At 43.3% G+C, this 20086-nt stretch overlaps 1 protein-coding gene across 5 annotated transcripts in view; it reads left to right on the top strand.

Annotated features, from left to right (window-relative positions):
- LOC122174991 (phospholipid-transporting ATPase ID-like) overlaps positions 1-20086 on the top strand; it is a 74156-nt gene that overhangs the window by 49582 nt on the left and 4488 nt on the right. For all 5 annotated transcript variants that reach the window (XM_042862354.1, XM_042862352.1, XM_042862353.1 and 2 more), the window contains 14 exons: positions 1174-1382; positions 3548-3591; positions 5111-5276; positions 5704-5892; positions 6248-6363; positions 8034-8198; positions 9951-10062; positions 11028-11133; positions 11939-12086; positions 14283-14466; positions 15967-16190; positions 16911-16994; positions 17781-18026; positions 18877-19015. In XM_042862354.1, coding sequence (XP_042718288.1) covers positions 1174-1382; positions 3548-3591; positions 5111-5276; positions 5704-5892; positions 6248-6363; positions 8034-8198; positions 9951-10062; positions 11028-11133; positions 11939-12086; positions 14283-14466; positions 15967-16190; positions 16911-16994; positions 17781-18026; positions 18877-19015 — 2132 coding nt within the window. The remainder of the gene's footprint in view (positions 1-1173; positions 1383-3547; positions 3592-5110; positions 5277-5703; positions 5893-6247; positions 6364-8033; positions 8199-9950; positions 10063-11027; positions 11134-11938; positions 12087-14282; positions 14467-15966; positions 16191-16910; positions 16995-17780; positions 18027-18876; positions 19016-20086) is intronic.

Below are 20086 nucleotides of genomic sequence, written 5' to 3'. Positions count from 1 at the left end.
TTTAGTGAGACCTTTTTTTCTCCATTTGAAGAAGAGGTGTAAGTGTAGGATGTGGTGGGAGTGAGGCTGGAAACTTGCTACTGCAGGTGGTACCACGCTCTCTCCCCTTTGTACAACCCACTGGAAAAGCTGAATAGCACTTTCTTTACAGTGGCTACAAGGCTCATATGAGGTGTGGGTTGCCAGGTAGGAGTTGAGGTAGGAGTTGTGTGAGTGGACAGTCATTGCCATAGTTTCCAAGAGAACAGTGCTATGTTGGCTATTGCAGATGGGCAAGTGGGGTAGGAAGGGTGGACGTGTTACCTACAAAACCTGGAGGTGGCACTGTTGACTGCCTAGGCTGGTTTGGTTTGTAACTTACCTAATTTGTCGGGGAGAAATGCTTCTGACTGCAGGATGTACTGTTGCTGTGTAATTCACAGAGAACATGTGTGAAAAGTTTGTGTTGCCAATCCACAAGGACAGCTCGTAGCTGCTGATGCTGCCCTCTCCATGGAGCTTCCAGAGCATGAGCAGTTACACTCAGAGATAAGGGGTTGGAAGTTGCGTTCTTAGACTCCCTTTTGTGTTATCAAATGTAAGGAATTCATCCCGTTCCTGCCCAGTGTGTCATACCAGCGGCGAAGTGGAAATTCATGTTCTGTGTGAGTTGATATTGCTCCATGATTATATTGAGTTACACAATGACTCACTTGTTCTGGTGATCTGAGTTGTTTGTACTCATCTCCAGGCACCACAGTGCAGCTCAGCCCAGAGTCCCTCCAAACACTTTCCCTAAACTGCACCAAATGAAACACCCTGCTGCTGCCTCTGGCACGGCTGTGCTCCATGCACAGCTGCCACTTGTTCACAGCAGGGTTAATGATGAGTTGTGCTGGAGTGAGAGTGAATTTTTGTGGCTTGTCTTAACTCACTGCTCAGCCTAAGGAAAGGATAGCCACAGCAGAAGCAAGTGCAGGTTTGCTACATAAAGGAAAGGAAGCTACTACAAGCCTATTGCATCGTTTCAGTGGGACTTGCTTTAGTATTGCTCACTGCAGTCCATTTAAGGACTACTTGACAAGTATGCCCTGTCATTAACTTCAAAGCTGTCTAATTGCTAATGATAGTGCTAAAGATCTTGTCCTTTAAATCAATGACTATTTGGTCGCCTTCTCTTTCTCTTTTCACCAGTGTAGAGATTATACGCTTGGGTAACAGTTTCTACATCGACTGGGACCGCAAGATGTATTACCCCCTGAATGACACACCAGCTCAGGCCCGCACCACTACACTCAATGAAGAGCTGGGGCAGATCAAGTACATCTTCTCAGACAAAACAGGAACTCTCACTCAGAACATCATGTGTTTCAACAAGTGCTCCATCAATGGCAAATCCTATGGTATGTTAACCATTGCTCTTATTCTCTGGGTTTCACACCTCTCAGTTAACAGAGACTAAATATGACATCTTGAAGAGTGTTTTGTAAGAAGCTGTAATGGTCAGATATACGAGGACAGTCCTGGTATTGCATTATTTGTGTATCTTACTATGATTTTCCTGTCTGTTGTTTCCTTTGCTTCCCCCTTTTGCCATCCCTTGACCTCCTTTTGACCTACCTATGGGGTAGGAACCCCATAATCCACCCAGCGAAAGAACTTGCACTTTATTACTTTGTTCACTCATTGATCCGAGTTTTACTACATCTATACCCAAATTTATTCTTTTTCTGATATCACTGCCTATATGATCTCAGCCCTTTGTGATGTTATTGATATGGTTACCCAAGTATTGATAGCTTTGTAAAACTCTTATTTCCTAAAAGGCACCCAGTCCTCCCTTCCAACCAGCTGTGGAGCCCAGCTGTTCCTCACATACTCACTCTTACCCACCTGTGAAATGAGCTGTTCCTCATGGTGGTATATTGTCAACTACTCACAGTGTTTTCTCTCACACTTAGCAATTTCTTACATACTGAGCACTGGCTTTATACATCCTATTCAGGTAGTTTGCCCTTCAGCCCGTGTCAATGGTATGGCCATTCATCTGCATCCTAACTTATTTAGCCTACCAGGAGAAAGAAAAGTTTGTAGAGAGTTAGAAAAAATGGGAAACAATGGTTGTTAGCACCATTAGATGACAACAGTCGTTGACAGGCTCCTTCATTGCATAGCCACAGGCAGTTTTCTTCATCCACATCTAGAGGTGCTAGCAATTCACATACTGACTAATTGATTAACATCATTAGTCTTCCCCAGAGAAATTAGTCACATCTTATTTGTAGATTGATGCTTGTGTTGCCTGTATCAGACCTACTGATGAACGAGTGCGCCAAAAAGCTTGTGCTTCTTTCTCAGTGCTATCCGTTGGCCTAGACAAAGGAGTAACTTCTTCCTATAAATCTTGCTTGGCATATATTTGGATGACACAATATCTGCACAGTGCTACTACCCAGCCTTAGTGCTGCCGTTTGAAAATGTTCTGCCTGCTAATTCGTGGCCATGGTTGTACTATACATATTAGTCATGGAACCAGGCCAAACTGACCAGTAAACCGCTGACATTCATATGTCCTCTTGTTGAGTTTTCTGCTCAAGAAATGAATGAGAAGTAGACAGAAAGAAGGCAGTCTATCCTTTCCCCTCCACCCCTCCCACCCCAAACGCTTAGCTGTTTCTCCAGCATACTTTGGATTTTACACTTGGAGCGAGCCATGCCAGAAAAAAGGATGCATTGGTTCTGCTGCCAGGGAGGATACTCTGTAGGCTTAGGCTTGCCATTAAGGAGGAGATGTCTAATAGCCTTTTGATTATAGTTCCCATTGGGATCAACTGCTGTACAGTTCTCAGGAGAGATGGCTTCTGAGTTTCTTTCTCAACCTCAGGGTTTTTGTGAGGGAGTAGCAGTACCTTGAATTGATTGTAGCTGCAGTTGAGTTTGGATCTGTCAAATATGTAGTTTTCTGTGTTTCAGTCCTATTTCAAAAAGTATTGAATCTGGCTGGCCTGGGCACAGCCTGCAGCTTCCTAGATGTTCTTGTCCAGACAGAAGTTTCAGTAGGGAAACTCCTGTAGCTAGAAGGGAGATGACATTCATTTCTCTGACCAGATCGTCAATGCAGTGAAAATACCATCTATGAGTGGGAAGAAGGGGCTTTGGCACAAACTGCTCTTTGCTCAGGGACTGCTGCAAAACATGACCCAAGAGCTGGATTTTGTTCCAAAATATTTTCCATTCCAAAGGAAAGATGCAAGAGAAATCTCCTGAAAGCACCGTCTTAACATGTCACTTCTGAGCAGAAATTCTTCTTTACCCAAATTGCAGACAACTTTATGATCACTGCTTTGAGTTTTAAGCTCATCTCTGGATTTTGTCATGGATTAGTATAGGATCTGATCAGTATGAATCATCAGTCTCCATTCCACATGTCAATATGTTTGTGTTTATTGAAACTTCTAAATTTGGCACTAGCTTCAAAACGCTTCTGTCTTTTTTTTTTTGGTAGAGAAGCTCAGAGATTGCAGTTATCTGGAGTTTATGGGATAACGTCAGTCTTTCTTGCTTGCAGGTGATGTGTATGATCAGTCTGGTCAGCGGGTAGAAATAAACGAGGTAAGTGCTCAAGAGCTAGCAGATCCTCTGCTTTCTGTGAACCATGCAGAGGTGTCCATTGACACATCTCACCCAGGCTTAGCTCGTACTCATGTTCCTCCTTATCCTAACAGCAATGAGGTGCATTATTAAGGGCATCAGAGGCTTGTCATAATTGCATTCCCTTCTAGTAGGCCTGCTTTAAACTTGCAGGATGGGCAGCACTGTTCCCTCAGCTTCGTGTGGCATCCTACTGCATGCACAGCTCCTCTGGACACTTGGGTACTGATAGTGATTGGAAACTTGGACACTGTTGGGTACTGTTATCCTTAGCAATGAATTAAAGTTCTGGCTGGGAATCAGGGAGTTCAGTTCATGTCCTTAACAAGGTCACTGTCAAATTTCCCTAGTGTCTGAACATTGGAGAGCGTGAAAATGAGTGACTTCTTCATTTTCTCCAGCCTCTGCTTGCTGGTACAAACCCCCATATTGGATTTCACTGCCTAAAATGTCTGAAAACTGCATGCAATAATCCAATAAACAAATGGCAAAGCGGTGATTAAAATCCCACTCCTCATCCCTGTGATTCATTTCTAGACCCTTTAGAACTTGAACTGAAATTGGCTCTTTGCTCTGAGTGCTGTCAGAGGTGCCACCATCCTGCCCTGCTTCAAGCAGCAGAATGCCCCAGAATTGCTGGGGTAGAGATGCTGGTCTGCTCCCAGCCAGCCACCCTGCAGCAGCGTCCTGCGGAATGAAAGGCTGATGCCCACACACCCACAGTGCTGGAGTGTTTGGACCTTGCACAAGTCGGCGGAGGTGGGAGGGCTGTGTTCTTATGGTGTAAGTGCAGAATGTCAGCTGGTGCAGGTCAGGGTGACTCCCATCCCGGAAACTCTGAGCTCACTGGGGGTGGGATAAGAGTGGGAATCGTGCTGGTCAGGCTCTGCCAAACACTCCTCCAGGACACTTCATCCTGTTTTCCACTGTGATCTTCTGTGCTTGGAGGCTCCTGTTTTCAGACAGTTTTCAAACAGTAAGAATAGGCAGTGCCCACAGGGCTGAACCTTTACATCACTCATCTGCCATCTTTTTCCATATCAGTTTTTTTTTTTACTTGCTTTTAGGAGGATGCAGAGCAAAGCCTTTTGAATTATTTTAAATTGAGCCTCCACGTGCCCATGTCCCAGACAACCATTGAAATCTGGATGATGCTTTCAAGAAGCTGTGTTTTGAGGGCACACACTTCTGTACTGTAGAAATCCTTCAGCGAGGTTCCTGATGGAGTACTTGCTGCAGTACAGGGAGGCATCTTTTTAGATAACCATGCTGTCAGCCCAGGTGCTGCTCTGAACAGTACCGGTGTGCCTGTCCTCTCCTGTGACTAAGTAGCTTTCAGGACCTCCCACTTAGCATCACTGTGTCATGAGCAGCTCTGCAAGAGAGAGATCTCTGTAAATGTAAGAGGATGGGGTAGGCAGGCACTGGTTATACATGTATATGAGAACTCAATAGATAACACTAATCCATATTTTTACAGAACACAGAGAAGGTTGACTTCTCCTACAACCAATTGGCTGACCCTAAGTTTGCCTTCTATGACCACAGCCTGGTCGAAGCTGTGAAGCTGAATGATGCCCCGACACACAGGTTCTTCCGGCTGCTCTCCCTTTGTCACACTGTCATGCCTGAAGAGAAGAAGGAAGGTGAGGACTGGCAAAGGCAGCAGCTGAAGTGATTGCGCCCATCATTTATGACTGTGGTTAAGATGGGATTACTGTAACTGGAGTGCAGAAATTGTAGGTGCCACAGCTTCCCTCAGATGGGAGATGGCTTGAACCACTCTTCTCTACTTCACACACAGTTTTCTAGCCTTAATGATTCTGTGATTCTGTACCGCCCCTGGAGGTGTTCAAGAAATGTGGAGATGTGGTACTTGGGAACGTTGTTTAATGTGCAACACTGATCACTGGTGAACAGTTGGACTAGATGATTGCAGGGGTTTCTTCCAACCTTAATGATCCTATCATTCTATCATTCTAGTTAATTGCTACCAAAAAAAAAAAAAAAAAAAGTATTTATTTAGTTCAGAAACAGGGCAGAAGTCACATTACCTTCTTTCCTGCATGGCAGGTAACTTGGTGTACCAGGCCCAATCTCCCGATGAGGGAGCCCTTGTCACTGCTGCCAGAAACTTTGGATTTGTGTTCCGGGCTCGCACACCAGAGACCATCACTGTTGTGGAAATGGGAGAAACAAAAATCTACAAACTTCTGGCTATTCTTGATTTCAATAATGTCCGCAAACGAATGTCTGTTATTGGTATGTATGTTCTCTTGGCTCCTTTCTTCCTTCCTGGGATTTTAGTTTTATGAGAACCTTCACTGGCACCAGAACAGTTTGCTCTTGATGTGTGAATATAGATGTCCTACCTGAATTTCAGGTTGTTAGGACCATATTGTCTTAACAGAGAATCTGCTCAGACCAGTGTTCAACCTCTAAAGCTGAGTGTAGTTACGCTCTCTTCTGTTCTAAGCAAGTTCGTCTTGGTTCCTGGGATTCTGCCAACATTTGGTAGAGTTTGGACACCTGTAAAAACATTTGTTCTGATACAAGTGCTATGAATCCCACCTGCTTCAGCCTGAGATGTGAAGAATTTTTGTCCTCCTCCTTCTAGTGCGCAGTCCAGAAGGTGACTTGACTTTGTACTGCAAGGGGGCTGACACCATTCTTTATGAACTGCTTCATTCATCCTGTGAGTCTCTCAAGGAGGAGACCACAGAACACCTGAATGTAAGTGTTTCCTTCTTCATTGAATCTCTGCATTTGGTGGTTGCATTTTCTCCAGGTATGAAAATGTGATTTGTATTAAACAAAAAAATAGATTTCAGAAGCAGCACCCAAACAAGAAGTATATATAGATATATAAAAACATATTTTTTTTTCATGGAGATTGAAGAGAGAAATTAACCAATGAAGCCTTTGATACCAAATTAGGCATCACAGGTGCTATTTAAACTGCTCTGTATTATCTGAGGCATCATGACATGGATGTCAAATACAGGTTACAACATTCACAACAGTTATATTCCTCTAGAGAAGGAGGGAGAAGCCAGGCAGGATAGGTGGAACTTGTGATCCTGTGGAGGATATGTCCCTTTTTGTGGCAGCAGTGTTGGAACTAGATGGTGCTTAGCATCCCTCCAACCCAAACCATCTAATGATTCTCCCACATCGTACAGAACAGAATGGAAAATGCAGCTCTCAAACTTGTGGATTTTTATATGGTTGAGGTGTAGTCTCATCCACTCATCAAGTGGATGATCTGGCCAACATTTACTTTGCCTTGTGATACTAACTCCAGCTGATACAGAGCAGAGCACAAGATAACAGAATATTTTGCCAGGGGTGTGGAGCAATTGCACAAACATCTCTGCTCACTGCCTGAGGAGGAATGTGGTGGATGAAGAAGTCAGAGCGCAGGGAGATGGCTTGTGATTGTGGTGTATCTGTAAGGAGGTTGTGATGAGGTGGGGGTTGGCCTCTTCTTCCAGGTAACAGCAGTAGGATGAGATGCAATGGCCTTAGATTGCACCAGGGAAGGTTGAGGTTGGATACTAGGAAAACTTCTCTGAAAGAGTAGTGAGGCGCTGGAACACTGCGCAACGAGGTGGTGGAGTTCCGTTCCTGGGGGTGTTCAAGAGTGGTGGAGATGTCATTCTTAGGGTTTAGTGGGCAACGTTGGTGATAGGTCAGATACTGAACTAGAAGATCTTAGAGGTCTATTCCAACTTCAGTGATTCTATGATTCTGTCATTCTGTCCCTGATGCACTTCTACTTCAAGCTTGTACTTATGGAACCCCAAAGGAGAAAGAAAGTGAATGTCCTGTTTTGGGGGTAAACTTCAGTTTGTGTAAAGAGGAACCAGCTTTATCAGGGGGTTGGACTCAGTGATCTCTGAAGGGCCCTTCCAACCTCTTCAATTCCATATGTGACTCTGTGATCTGCAGAAGGCAGACTTACAAGATCTTCCTGAGATGTCATGACTGTTCCCTCACTGTGCATTTAAACCCACCACTGGACATGTTGAGCACAGCTCTGAAATTTAAGGGTGAGTTCAGAGTGTCTAATTTAAGTCTCGCTACTCTGAACCACATGTTGAAAAATGGGGTCCCAGGGAACAAGAGCCTGGTTGATGTAAAGGTCAAAGCCAGAAAGTTGGAGAGGATTTTGTTGGTTTTTTTTTTTTCTTTGCAAGGATTGTGGACAGCAATGTAAAATGTTTTTAAACATTTTGTAGACTTGTACATTTGTAGACTCAGGTGTGGGTTTTCACCCTTCCTCTGCAGACATTAGGTAAGAAGTTTTCACACATAGCTCCTTGCTTTCAGAGAGTCCTCTGCAAAGCAGAGCAAGGAAACTGTTCTCCCTTGACCTCTTCTGCCCCACCACTGTCTCGCAGGAGTTTGCAGGGGAAGGTTTGAGGACACTCGTCGTGGCTTATAAGAACTTGGATGAAGAATACTTTCAGGACTGGATCAAGCGTCACCACGAAGCAAGCACCTCCTTGGAAGGACGGGAAGACAAACTGTCAGAGATATACGAAGAGATCGAAAAAGATCTAGTGGTTGGTATTTCATGGAAACTGGGCCAATGTCTGGGGGAGGCAGTGAGGATAGTGGTTTGTCAATAGACACTTCAGTATGACTTCAGTAAACACTGCGCTGCAAACAGCTCAGTGGGTTGCTTGACAGGAGCAGTTTGAAATATGGCAGTGCTGGGTTTTCACTGGCACCTCCATGCGGAGCCGGCAATGGGGTGTCAGCCACCAGTGCCTGGGAATGGTTTTATTTTATCTCACGTGGGTGTCGGAGTAGCTTTCTCGTGATGAAGTGACATAGCAGAGCCTAAGGGAGGTGGCAGGGACACAAATATTTCATAGCTCTCCTTTGTGCTTGCAAATGGCTGATCTATTTATTTTCCTCTCTTTGAAATGGCAGGCAGTGAGTAATCCCCAGGTCCTGCTCCATTTCAGAGAGAGCATCGCCTTTGTTCTCACAGCCTTGGGCAGGATGGGGGATGATGTCCGTGAGGATGTTTGTGTCAATCTGAAGCAGAGCTGAACTGTGATCTTTAAGTCATTCTTTTCTCCATGAGTGTTGTTGCAGCCCTGGGGTTTGCCTGTGTTTTACAGACATGAATAATGAATGAAAAGAATGTGTGGTGTCTGAGGGGAAACAATTCAGCTTTTGCACTCATAGCAGTGTTTTTCTGAGATCTGGGAAATCTGGGGAGCTGCACTGTTGCTCTTTCCATTAGCTTTATGCTCAGGACACTGCAAGAGCTGGGAAGAAGTAAGTGTAAGCCTAGAAGAAACTGACCTCTAGAAGCTGCATAGCCTGTGGGGCAGAGCCTGCTGCCCTCCTGATCTCAGTAGAGTAGTGGAAAACGTGAATCCCCCAGCCCAGAGTGTGCAAATGCAGCATGGGGTATGTTCAGAGCAGGAAATACGTAGAAGTCAGGGAGCCAGATGCTTTGCAACTCAGGATGATGAAGCTCACGGCCTGAATAAACTAGTAGTCCTTGTGGAGGTCAGAGGCTCACAGGTGGAACACCAGATCCTTCTCTGTACCCTACACAGGATTGACTTTATCCCCAGAAAGTGCTGCAGGGAGAAATGGAGTGGTGTAAGGGAGCCTGGCTTGTGGTAGAGAATGAGTGCAAGAGAACAGAGTCAGCAACGGAGTAGAAGAGTCTGAATTTAGTCTCCCAAAAACAGGAGGTATGGTAGCAGGTGCCGCTTACGCCTGAAAGAGAGTGAAACCTTCATGTCCCTTTGACAATAGTTTAAAGCCACCAAGTATTTCCAAAACACAGAGAAAATAGTAACTTTAAAATAACAAAGGTCTGTGTCCTGATCAGTTTGAATTTAGTGCTGTGTGGCATTGAGGAGTAAGGATTGGGATGAATGTGTTGTAGGCTGGAGAAGATGCTTTGCAACAGCTGCAGTATGTCTGGTGCGAGATCTACACCGGAGATTGCATATGGAAATTTGGGGACAAGAATCCCCAAAAGTCTTCATTCCTGCATTAAATCTCTATCTATTGTGGAGAGGACATGGAAGAACATAGACGTGCTCATGTGTGGCAAATGATTTTTTGCATGTTTGTGATCCAGCTGAGCCTAGAGGGTTACACAGTACAACATTTGCAGGATCAGAACTGTACCTTGAACAGTAAATTTGCTGAGGGAGAATGAAAATCAGTGCAACTTTATTTCTGAGTTTCTCTTGTTCTTGCTGGCAACCTGCATGGACATCTAATGCTTTCTCCTGTACTCACAATGGGAAGTCTTAACCTATTCCCTGTTCTCTGTAAAGCTGCTAGGTGCCACAGCGATTGAGGACAAGCTGCAAGATGGGGTCCCACAGACCATTGAGACTCTTGCCAAAGCCAGCATTAAGATATGGGTTCTTACTGGAGACAAGCAAGGTAAGGGGGCTACAGTTTGGGATGCCTCCTTCTCTTTCATTGATGAGATGATTCCACTGGGATCCATATTCTCAACCTTTCTCCTTAGAAAATCTGCACAGAGGGTAAACTTGGAGGGCTTTCTTCAGTGCCAGCAAGGCAAAACTAGTTAGCTGCAATGAGACCAGTTAACTGCAAGAAGTGCCTGTTCCTAAGTCCTGACCTGAAGATGGAAACAGTATGAAGATAGTGTCCTTTGGCAACGGAGAGGTGACAGTGAATGTGTCACCATAATACAGTCTACTGTCTTGCTGAAGAAGGCTAGAAAAGGTTAACTATAACTTTCAAGAAACTTGAATGCTAAAGCTGGTCTTAGTTCTGTTTCTGGCATTAACATTCTAGGACGAAACTGGAGGAAACAAAAGCTTCTGTAAAATTCATTATGCTGGAAAGAACTGTGAATAGAATCCAGTGAATTATTTTGGAGAAATAATAACCTTGCTGAAACAACGGCATTTCTGGGATGCAAAAAGTGCTTCCAGATCACTTCAACCAAGAAATGAGCAGTGAATTTTTGAGAAAAAAAATGAAGCATTTCATTTTTCATGTTGAGAGTGAAATAAATTTACTTCTGGAAAAAAAACAAAATACTTTTTTCCCCAAGGAGTTTTCTAAATAAAAAGTCTTGATATTCTTCTTCGGCGCTTTGATTTGGGGCTGTGTTTTCCCTTTTAGGGTGGCAATAGAGATAGGGGATGGAAACTTCAGTATCCTGGAAAAAATTTTGGAGGCAACACGAAATGTTTTAGTTGCTCCAAGTGTGTTGACCAAAGGGTATTTCGAGCTTTTTTAGTTTTTCTGTAGATTTCTTTCCTTCTGTGGCCTTCTAAAACCCAGCTAGAGACCTGCTACACCCATCTAAGACACAGACTGTAGGTGGGTTTGGAGTACTAAGGTGGGTAATCTCTCCTGCCTTTCTTTCCCAGAGACGGCAATGAATATCGGTTACTCCTGCAACTTGCTGTATGATGACATGGCAGATGTCTTCGTTATTGAAGGCAGCACTTCTGAGGATGTACTTAATGAGCTCAGGTAAATGGTTGAAATGTACAGCTTCGTTACTGTGCACTGACGATGGAATGGCCAGTATTTTGTGTTGTTCTCTTTTTTTTGTTGTTCATTGATTTATTTTCCCCTGGATGCTTTACCTGGTGTAGCTCATTTCAGGAGAGCGTGATTAGCTGCCTCCCTGGAAGACTTACCAGATAGACATAGCGTAGAAATCTTCTGTGAGGGTAAACTCTGTAGCTTCTTGTTCCAAGAGTTCAAATCTATATCACTGAATGAGGCAGCAAAGTCAAGCAGTCAGCATCAGTTGACATTGGAGAAGTGATGAGGAGCCACAAAGCCTTTGGCTTCAGGCTTGATCTGTGCTGTTGCTCTACTGCAACTGTTGTTCATTCACGTTGTAATTTGTTTGCTTGGATATGATCCTGGTCTGGCATTATCTGGAAATCTGCCTTCCTCCATAGCCTCTTCAGTAGAAACATGGAGGAAAACTGGAATTTTTTTCAAACCTTTTCTCTTTAAGGAGGTGATTGACAAACAACATGCAAAGAAATTTGGGATCCCTTTGGAATATGGTCTTTTGTGACATTCAGATCAGTTGTTTGACTTCAGATCAGCACAGATTTAGAAAATGCTTTGTAGACTTTCATAAGCATATGGGTGATGTGCACAAAAAGCAGCAGCTAAACAATGCATGTTGTGGTAAGGATGCAGGAAAAGTGGAACTAAACTAACAAAGGGAAGCTCCAAATTCCTAACATCATAAAGCTGGTTTAGTACATCATATATGTCTACAAGATTTTAATTCCTATTCTGTTTTTATTTTCAGGAATGCAAGGAGAAAGATGAAGCCAGACTCCTTTTTGGACAATGATGAAATCAACATTCAGATTAAAAAATCTTCCAAAAATCTAAAGCTTCTACCTGATGAACAAGCAAATGGGGTGTATGGTCTGGTTATCAATGGCCACAGCTTGGTAAGGAAGTCCAGAGTCATGGCAGGACTCAGTGTTCCTAGAAACTTAAGTTCAAGATGTACTGGAAGTCTGAAAATGCTTAAAAATTAGCAACTGAGCACAGAGGTTTGCTTTTTTTTACCTGCGTGTGATGTTTTGGTGGGGTTTTTTTTCCCTACCTGAAGATGAGCTCCAGTGATTATTTGAGGCATCAAAGGTGATGAGCAAGACCTCAGAAGGAGCAGGAAAAAGCTGGACCTGATGCTCAGTGAGCTCGAGCAGTAGGCAGATCTGTTATTCTTACAGAAATATAGTGGAAAAATATTCAGGCAGTCAGTGGATGCGCCAAGAAAATAAGATAGCATCAAACATGTATTTCAAGTATGCCAAGATCGTAAATACATATATCTGATAAATACATGTATCTGATAAAGATAGAATATATGTCATAAAACTTGACTAATAAATTCTTCAGTGCTCCCTGTGATGTTTTTCCAAGCAAGCTGAAGTAATATGGTATTGATTAAGTTTTTTATGTGACAAATGCAGGGCTGCTTGGAAAGTATGGCTTTTATGAGCCCACTGTGGGTATGGAACAACAGTGACATTTATAGAGGGCTACCCACATCTATTCAATACTTAGTATTTTAATTAACTGCTTCCAAAGAAAGCAGGCTTCTTAAACCTGCAGGTAACACCACACTGGGAGGAGCTGCAGGCATGATGCAAGAAGTTCAAGATTAGATTTGGAAATAATTTTGGCAAGTTGGAGAAATATCTTGAAAAACATAGAAAATGCAATTCAGGAAGAACAAGTGCATTGTTCTCCACTTTCACACAATCAGCTGTGCACATACAAGATCAGACATATGGATGTAAAAGCATCACCTGTAACACTTGCAAAGAAGCCCTCCTGCTCGCTGATGCTTGGCATCGGTGAAGTTGTAGCTGAAATAATGCAAGTCACTTGCCATTTTTTTTTTTTTTTAGAAAATTGTAGGCCAACAGGAGAGAGAATGCAAAGAAATCTGTAAGATCATGCATGATCTAGAGACCACAGATGAGAAATAAGAGAGTTAGGGTTTCTGAGCCTAGGGAATGCCGGTCCACCCTGATATGAACAGGTAAAAGAATTCACAGAAGAATATCTCAGCTTGGATGTTTTCTCAGTAAAAGTGATAGTGCTTTGGTACGGGCTGCCCACGAAGGTGGTGGAGTCACCGTCGCTGGAGGGACGTGGTTAGTAGGCATGGTGGGATGGATTGATGGTTGCTACCTCTTAATAGCAATCCAGTAAATTTAACTCCCAGCTCTATACCAGCCCTGCTAATTACTACCCAAAAATCTTATCACTAGATGTGGTTTATATCTATGAACCTAGGGCTTGAAGAGTGGTAACTGTCCTGCTAGCATCCCACTTTAACAGAGCATCTGGCCAGTGCTTTGTCCCCCTGTCTACTGGTACTGTGTACACATAGTCTTGCTGAGACACAGAGAAAGAACAGGGCAAAGAAGCAGCATCATATAACTAGCTGATCTCTGCGCCATGCCAGTAGCAGAGTTTCTGTGTGAAACACAGCTGTTCCTGGTGCTGTGTGGGCAGGATGCTGTAGCAAAACCCATTTCTGGCTGCAATCACTGGTACATGCACTAAAACCAAATCAAGAACAGGTTTCTTTCATTGTCTCCCTGCCACTGACAGGAAGGAAGGAGGATTCTGATAACACAGTATTTTAAAGCTCTTGACTCTTAAACAAAAAGAAAAAAAGGACATCTGGACATCTGGCCAAATGATGGTCTGCCTTACAGTGGAAGGGCTGTGGGCTTGCTGTAATGGGTAATGAGAAAATCATAGAATCATTAAGGTTGGAAAGACCAATAAGATCACCTAGTCCAGCCACTTACCCATGCTTGTGACTTCTCCAGACCATGTCACTTAATAAGCTGAAGCTAAGTAGATTCCATCCATGAATGTCTATGGAGGAAAAACATCAAGGAACAGAGCCCAAAACCACAATTTGAAAGAAATATGTTAAGCCTTCTCTGGCAGAGCTGGAGGGGTAATCAGAAATCCAACTGTGCTTTGCTTTCTCAGGTTCTTCAAAGCTCAGCATTTTCAGGTACCTCATACTCCCCTTGAGCTGGATGGGAAAACTCCAGATCTCACTGCTGGTCTGACACAAGCTACTAGGAAACATCTTTGTCTTTTGCTCTCAGGCCTACGCACTGGAAGGGAATCTGGAACTGGAGCTGGTGCGAACGGCGTGCATGTGCAAGGTGGTGATCTGCTGCCGGGTGACTCCGCTGCAGAAGGCCCAGGTGGTGGAGCTGGTGAAGAAGTACAAGAAAGCTGTGACCCTGGCCATTGGAGATGGTGCCAATGATGTCAGTATGATCAAAAGTGAGTAAGGGCTGAGAGCCAGCGTTGCGTTGCCTCCTACAAGCCAGCATGCTCCAGAAAAATGATGCACCTTATAATAGACCTGAAGCTCGCTGGGGTGCAACAAGTCCACCTGTATGACTGCCTGCCATCATCACGATGGTAATGCAAAGGACAAACAAACTTGTTTCAGGGTGGCCTATGTGCCGTGCAGAAGGAAATCTCCACAGCTTTAAATAATCTGCACAATGTCGCAGGATTTTTTTTAACATTTCCACTTAGTGGGGCCCTCTGTCATTTGTCTCACACGTGTTATAAAACACGGGCCTCTAGGCTCCTTTATCCTTGAGCATCATTTGGTGCTGCATTTCCTCAATGAATTTATGAAAAGAATCCCCTAACTATGTATAATTAAATTAAGATTATTCAGAAGGGCCTATTGCTAATCTTCTTGTGTTAATTTGCAAGAATTGATTAACTGGAGCTGTTTAATTAAGAAAGAAAAGGCTAAGTAGGGAGCTTCAAGGGAGATAAGTCAGGCAGCCAGTCAAGAAAGGATAAGAAAAGCAAATTAAAAAGTGTAAAATGATAATTAGAAACTAACGCTGCCACTACAAGAGGGTTGGGACTTTGGGATTTTATCACCTCGCTGTTCCATGGAAACTTCTGAATCTCACCAACCCTTAGTCATCAAGATTGCTTGCTCGTTAGTTACAGCTGTATAATTAGCTGTCATATTAAACTTTTGTCCATGTTTAATAAACCCAGGCTGCTATTAAAAGAGATGTGTCTCTTCTATCTAATTATATGATTGAACTAATAAAGCCCAAGAAATGTAAAGGCTGCAGTTAGCCTTATACTACTGTGTCTGATAAATCTGTGAAACATTTGACAGTTTGAAAGTTTTGCTTGTCTGAAGCAATGTTTTAAGGCTGTTGGAAGGATTTTTACGCATGTAAATACAATTATTCATGTGTCAACAGAAATTAAAAGTATTTATAACAGCAGCAATGATTTGTGCTGTTGGAAAATAAAATGTATTGTCGCAGAGAATGTAGCTCTATTCAGGTAGTACAAGTCAGTTACTAAAAATGAATCAATGCAGCCAAAATCGTAACAGTGCTGAAAGAATTAGTACCCTCTAGTTACTTTTTTTCCTGAATATCTTTACGTAGGACTTTTCAAGCAGTCTGGGATGGAATTAACACAGTGTCTCAGGATGAGTAATTCATCTAAGCAATGGGGTTAGCACAGCCCTTGCTGTACTCACATAGGATGATAGGCTCATAGAATCATTAAGGTTGGAAAAGAGCTCTGCGATCATCTATTTCGACCGTCCACCTATAACCAGTATTGCCCACTAATCCATGTCCCTCAGTACCACATCTCCGCGTTTGTCGAACACCTCCAGGGATCCGCCACCTCCCTGGGCAGCCTGTTCCTCAGCTCCTCAACACTCTTCCCTAGAATAACTTTTTCCTAATATCCAACCTGACGTGACCAATAACCTCTTTGTTGCAGCTGCCCACATCGGGGTTGGTATCAGTGGCCAGGAGGGGATGCAGGCAGTCCTGTCCAGTGACTTCTCCTTTGCGCAGTTCCGCTACCTGCAACGCCTGCTCTTGGTCCACGGACGCTGGTCCTACATCCGCATGTGCAAGTTCCTCAAGTACTTCTTCTATAAGAATTTTGCTTTCACGTTAGTGCATTTCTGGTATGGGTTCTTCTCCGGCTTCTCAGCTCAGGTAGGTCAGCTCCTCTGTTTTCATGGTCGTGTTTAGCATTTCCAAGGAAAATGCCTGCAAATATTTTAAATAAAAGTAAACTAAACCAGTTCTCCCTTACTATAACGCACACAATTCTGTCTTCAGCTTGTACAAAACTGATACAGTATTGCTGATAAAGGAAAGATGCCTAAAGGCATTTAATTGCCTTATGAAGAATGTAGGCACCTCCTGGGATTTTTGAAAGTGTCCAAAATGATTACAGCCATCAAAGTAGGATGCAGATTACCCAAAGCCTGACCACTGTGGTGCAGATCTGTGTAGGACCTATGATTTTCATGAACATGCAAGAAGAGCCTTACTAGGTTAGGTCAAGGAGCTCTTGTGACTGTGAGCAGTAGTGAGTGCTTAGCAGTCAGGGCTGACATAAAGTCATCCTTCTCTTGCATGCTCCTCACCTTCTGGTAATGAGCAGGTTAGGGGTGCTGAGCTCAAGTCTTGCTATACTTTTGCTCTCAATAGTATCTGCAGTCACGATGCTCCACCATCTACCTCACAGAATTACAAAGTGATTGAAATTGGCAGGACCTCTGTGTCCAGCAAGTCCAGCCCTTGCTTCAGCAGGACCATGTTCAGGCAGATCTACAAGGAGGAGACTGCTTTTATAACTGTGCAATCTTGTGAAGAGATGGAAAAGGCAGCGTTCTCCTAACATGATGCTCTGCTTTTTTTTCCCTTCAGACTGTCTATGATCAGTGGTTCATCACGCTTTACAATCTGGCATATACCTCCCTCCCAGTGCTAGGAATGAGCCTTTTTGATCAGGTACTGTTTTGATCACTCACACATTATTTTTATAGGCGTTTTGTGTCTGGGTACTCTGAGTTGATTCAGAGAAGCAAAAGCAGATAGCTCTTTGGCTAGCTGCTGTGATAGTCCCTAAAACAGATTCCTGCCAGTGAGACCTCAGAGCACAAAAAAAGGACACACCAAGAAGGAGATTGTATATTATCTTGCCTTGTCCTGTGTGCTTCAGCGTTTGGAGATGTTTTGGTGTTGACATGAGTGAAAGATGCTATTGTACCATTCCCCTGGAGCAGCCACATCTCAATAGCTGTGATTCTAAAGCCAGACAAGTGGCTTTTTAATCAGCACACAGAATAACGGATGACATACAGCTCTGAGGATCCTCTTAGCCAGGAGGTCCAGGTTAAGCCTTCCTACAGTAATTTCACATATACATGTATTTCACACATATATTTCTACCTCAGTAGAAACACAGCCAGAATGGTATTTTCTGTTGTTAAGCTTCCAGGAAACCCCTAGGAGAATTGGGCATGCAGTCTGATTAAGATGAAATGTACTTTTTTTTTTTTTTTTTTTTTCTTCCCAACACTTGTCAGATTTTTCAGCACAGAATGGTGAAATTTGGGATGGAAAACAAGTCTAGGTGACCTCGATATGTGGCATGCTAGTCACTGAACTGAGTGAATTGGTTGATGAGCCTTTTCTCATGGAAATGAACATAAGGGGACATGGCAACCTTAAGTGGTCCTGTGTGGTTGGTTGGGAAGGGGCCTGCAAATGTGACCATCTTCTTTCTGTTTTCAGGACGTGGATGACCGTTGGAGCCTGCTGTTTCCACAGCTATATGTGCCTGGACAGGAAAACCTGTATTTTAACAAAACAGTGTTTATCAAGTGCATGTTGCAAGGCATCTACAGTTCCCTCATTCTCTTCTTTATCCCCTATGGGGCCATGTACAATACGATGAGAAGTGATGGGAAAGCCATTGCTGACTACCAGTCCTTTGCCCTGATGGCCCAGACCTGCTTACTGATTGTGGTGTCTGTACAGGTAACTGTACTGACTGTATTTAAGAATCTGTTTTAAGAAGGCAGCCTCTGGAGGGCCACTTGGCATTCTGATAGCATTCTGTTTGCTGCTGCATCTTCAGTTTCTTGCAAAAGTATTTTTTGTGTATATTCTTGTGACACCAGCTTATTCTCCTCAGTTTTACAGAACAATAGATTTTTCTGCCACAAAAATCACAGTCACAGGAAGGCAAGTTTGCTTTGACTGTGGAGAAAGTTTGCTGTCACTGTGGAGAAGGTGGTTAAGGCTGGAAATAGAAAAGAACTCATTCCAGTTTTCTTGGATGTGCTTGAACCACAGGACTGTGTCTGCCAGCAGGCAGTTATTTATGGGAACTCCATCATAGTGAGATCTCATGTGTGGTGCAGAAGCTAGAACTGGGCTTAGTGAAAGAAACTGCTAGGACTTGGAGCTACAGCATTCAGATGGTATTGGAATGATGAGAGAAATTTCTCAACAGAAAAGCAAATCATTCATACCTCTCTAGAAAATGGTTTCTGCTTTCTGAGGTCTTGTAGGCTCCTTCTCCTAGCTTCTGATGGAAGAGCACAGTTTGGAGTGGGGTTGTAAATATGGCTTTTTTGATGTGAGTATCCTGTCTCTACTACTGGCCACTAGTGAATTATTGATAAGAGGGCAAATGCAGTAACGCTTGCCCTAAATGGTCTTCCTGCATTCTAACTAAGGCTTGGTGTTATCTAAGGCTTGGAGTGAGGACTGAATGAACAACTGTCTTGGGGGTAGGGGTACAAACTGGAGGACAAGATCTCCAGCTGTCTTCCAACCATATCTTTTAAATAATAAGGGCATTTATACTGCTCTGCTCTTTCAGATTGGCTTGGACACCTCTTACTGGACAGTTGTGAACCAGTTCTTCATCTGGGGCAGCCTTTCTGTTTATTTTGCCATCACCTTCACCATGTACAGTGACGGCATGTACCTGATCCTCCCAGCCTCATTCCCATTTGTTGGTAAGCACTTGGGCAAACCTGCATTGTACTCAAAACTATTATACGCTGGAGCTTAACTCTGCTAAGTGCTTCTAGTATGGGTCCTTGCCTCTCTGGAGGCAATAATATGCTAGAGTATAATGATGGCCTTTTTCACAAGAAATGCCAGGGTACTTCTGGAGGCAGCCACAAAAGCTTACTTAGAGTCCCATCCATCCATGTGAACATGCACCATATTCACTTCCTTGCAGAATAATGCACATTCTCACACAGCCATGGGAATGATCCCTGAAATAAACTTGTTGAGCTGGCTGGAACACTTTCAGCTACACTTTTACATTCTGTTTCCAGATATCCAATGCTTATAGGTGTCTGGCAGCATTTTGTTTGCAGAAGGATGCATGTTATGTCATAAACAAATTGATGTGTTAGTGTAGAAAGACACAGAAACACAACATGTATTTAGATGCCATAGGACAATGGTGAGCTTAGACAGCAAATGCTCAAGAATAAAGAAATGCCACTGCTGATTATCAATTTTCATCTCTGCATAAAAAGTTTCTGAACTTGTGAAAAAGGAAAAAATACCATAAAAATGAATGTCTCATGAGACTTTAACCAGGGGGAAGATGAAAGATTAGAAAAGTAATTTGGATGTTTTTAATGGTTCTGTGTATCCATTGATGTGCCATTGCTAGGAGATTTTACTCCTGATAGCACAAAGCTTTTTGTTCACATCTTGGATCATTGTACAAATCAATACGTTTATTTCTGGATGGTCTGCTGAACAAGACCAGTTCTGCCCATATTTGCTGCATGGCCATTTTAGAAATTTCTTAGATTTCAGTCAGTGCCTGCAGTGTGTCTTCCAAGCAGATGGTAAGATGGCTTTTAACATCAAAAGTGCTAAATGTGAGAAGGTAGAGGTGACTCCACCACCTCCCCTGACCCATTCCAGAGCCTGACCACTCTTTCAGACAAGTAGTATTCAGACAAGTCCAGCCTGAATCTCCCCTGGTGCAGCTTGAAGCCATTTTGGTCAGTTTCCCAGTGTTTTGGAGTGACAGAGTGATTGAATCATGGCATTGAATA

This window comes from Lagopus leucura, unplaced genomic scaffold (genome assembly GCF_019238085.1).
Source record: "Lagopus leucura isolate 7727_CA_CO unplaced genomic scaffold, USGS_WTPT01 Super-Scaffold_650, whole genome shotgun sequence".
In the NCBI taxonomy this organism is placed as follows: Eukaryota; Metazoa; Chordata; class Aves; order Galliformes; family Phasianidae; genus Lagopus; species Lagopus leucura.
The sequence above is the reverse complement of the archived record's forward strand: the minus strand, read 5'-3'. Positions and strand labels throughout refer to the sequence as shown.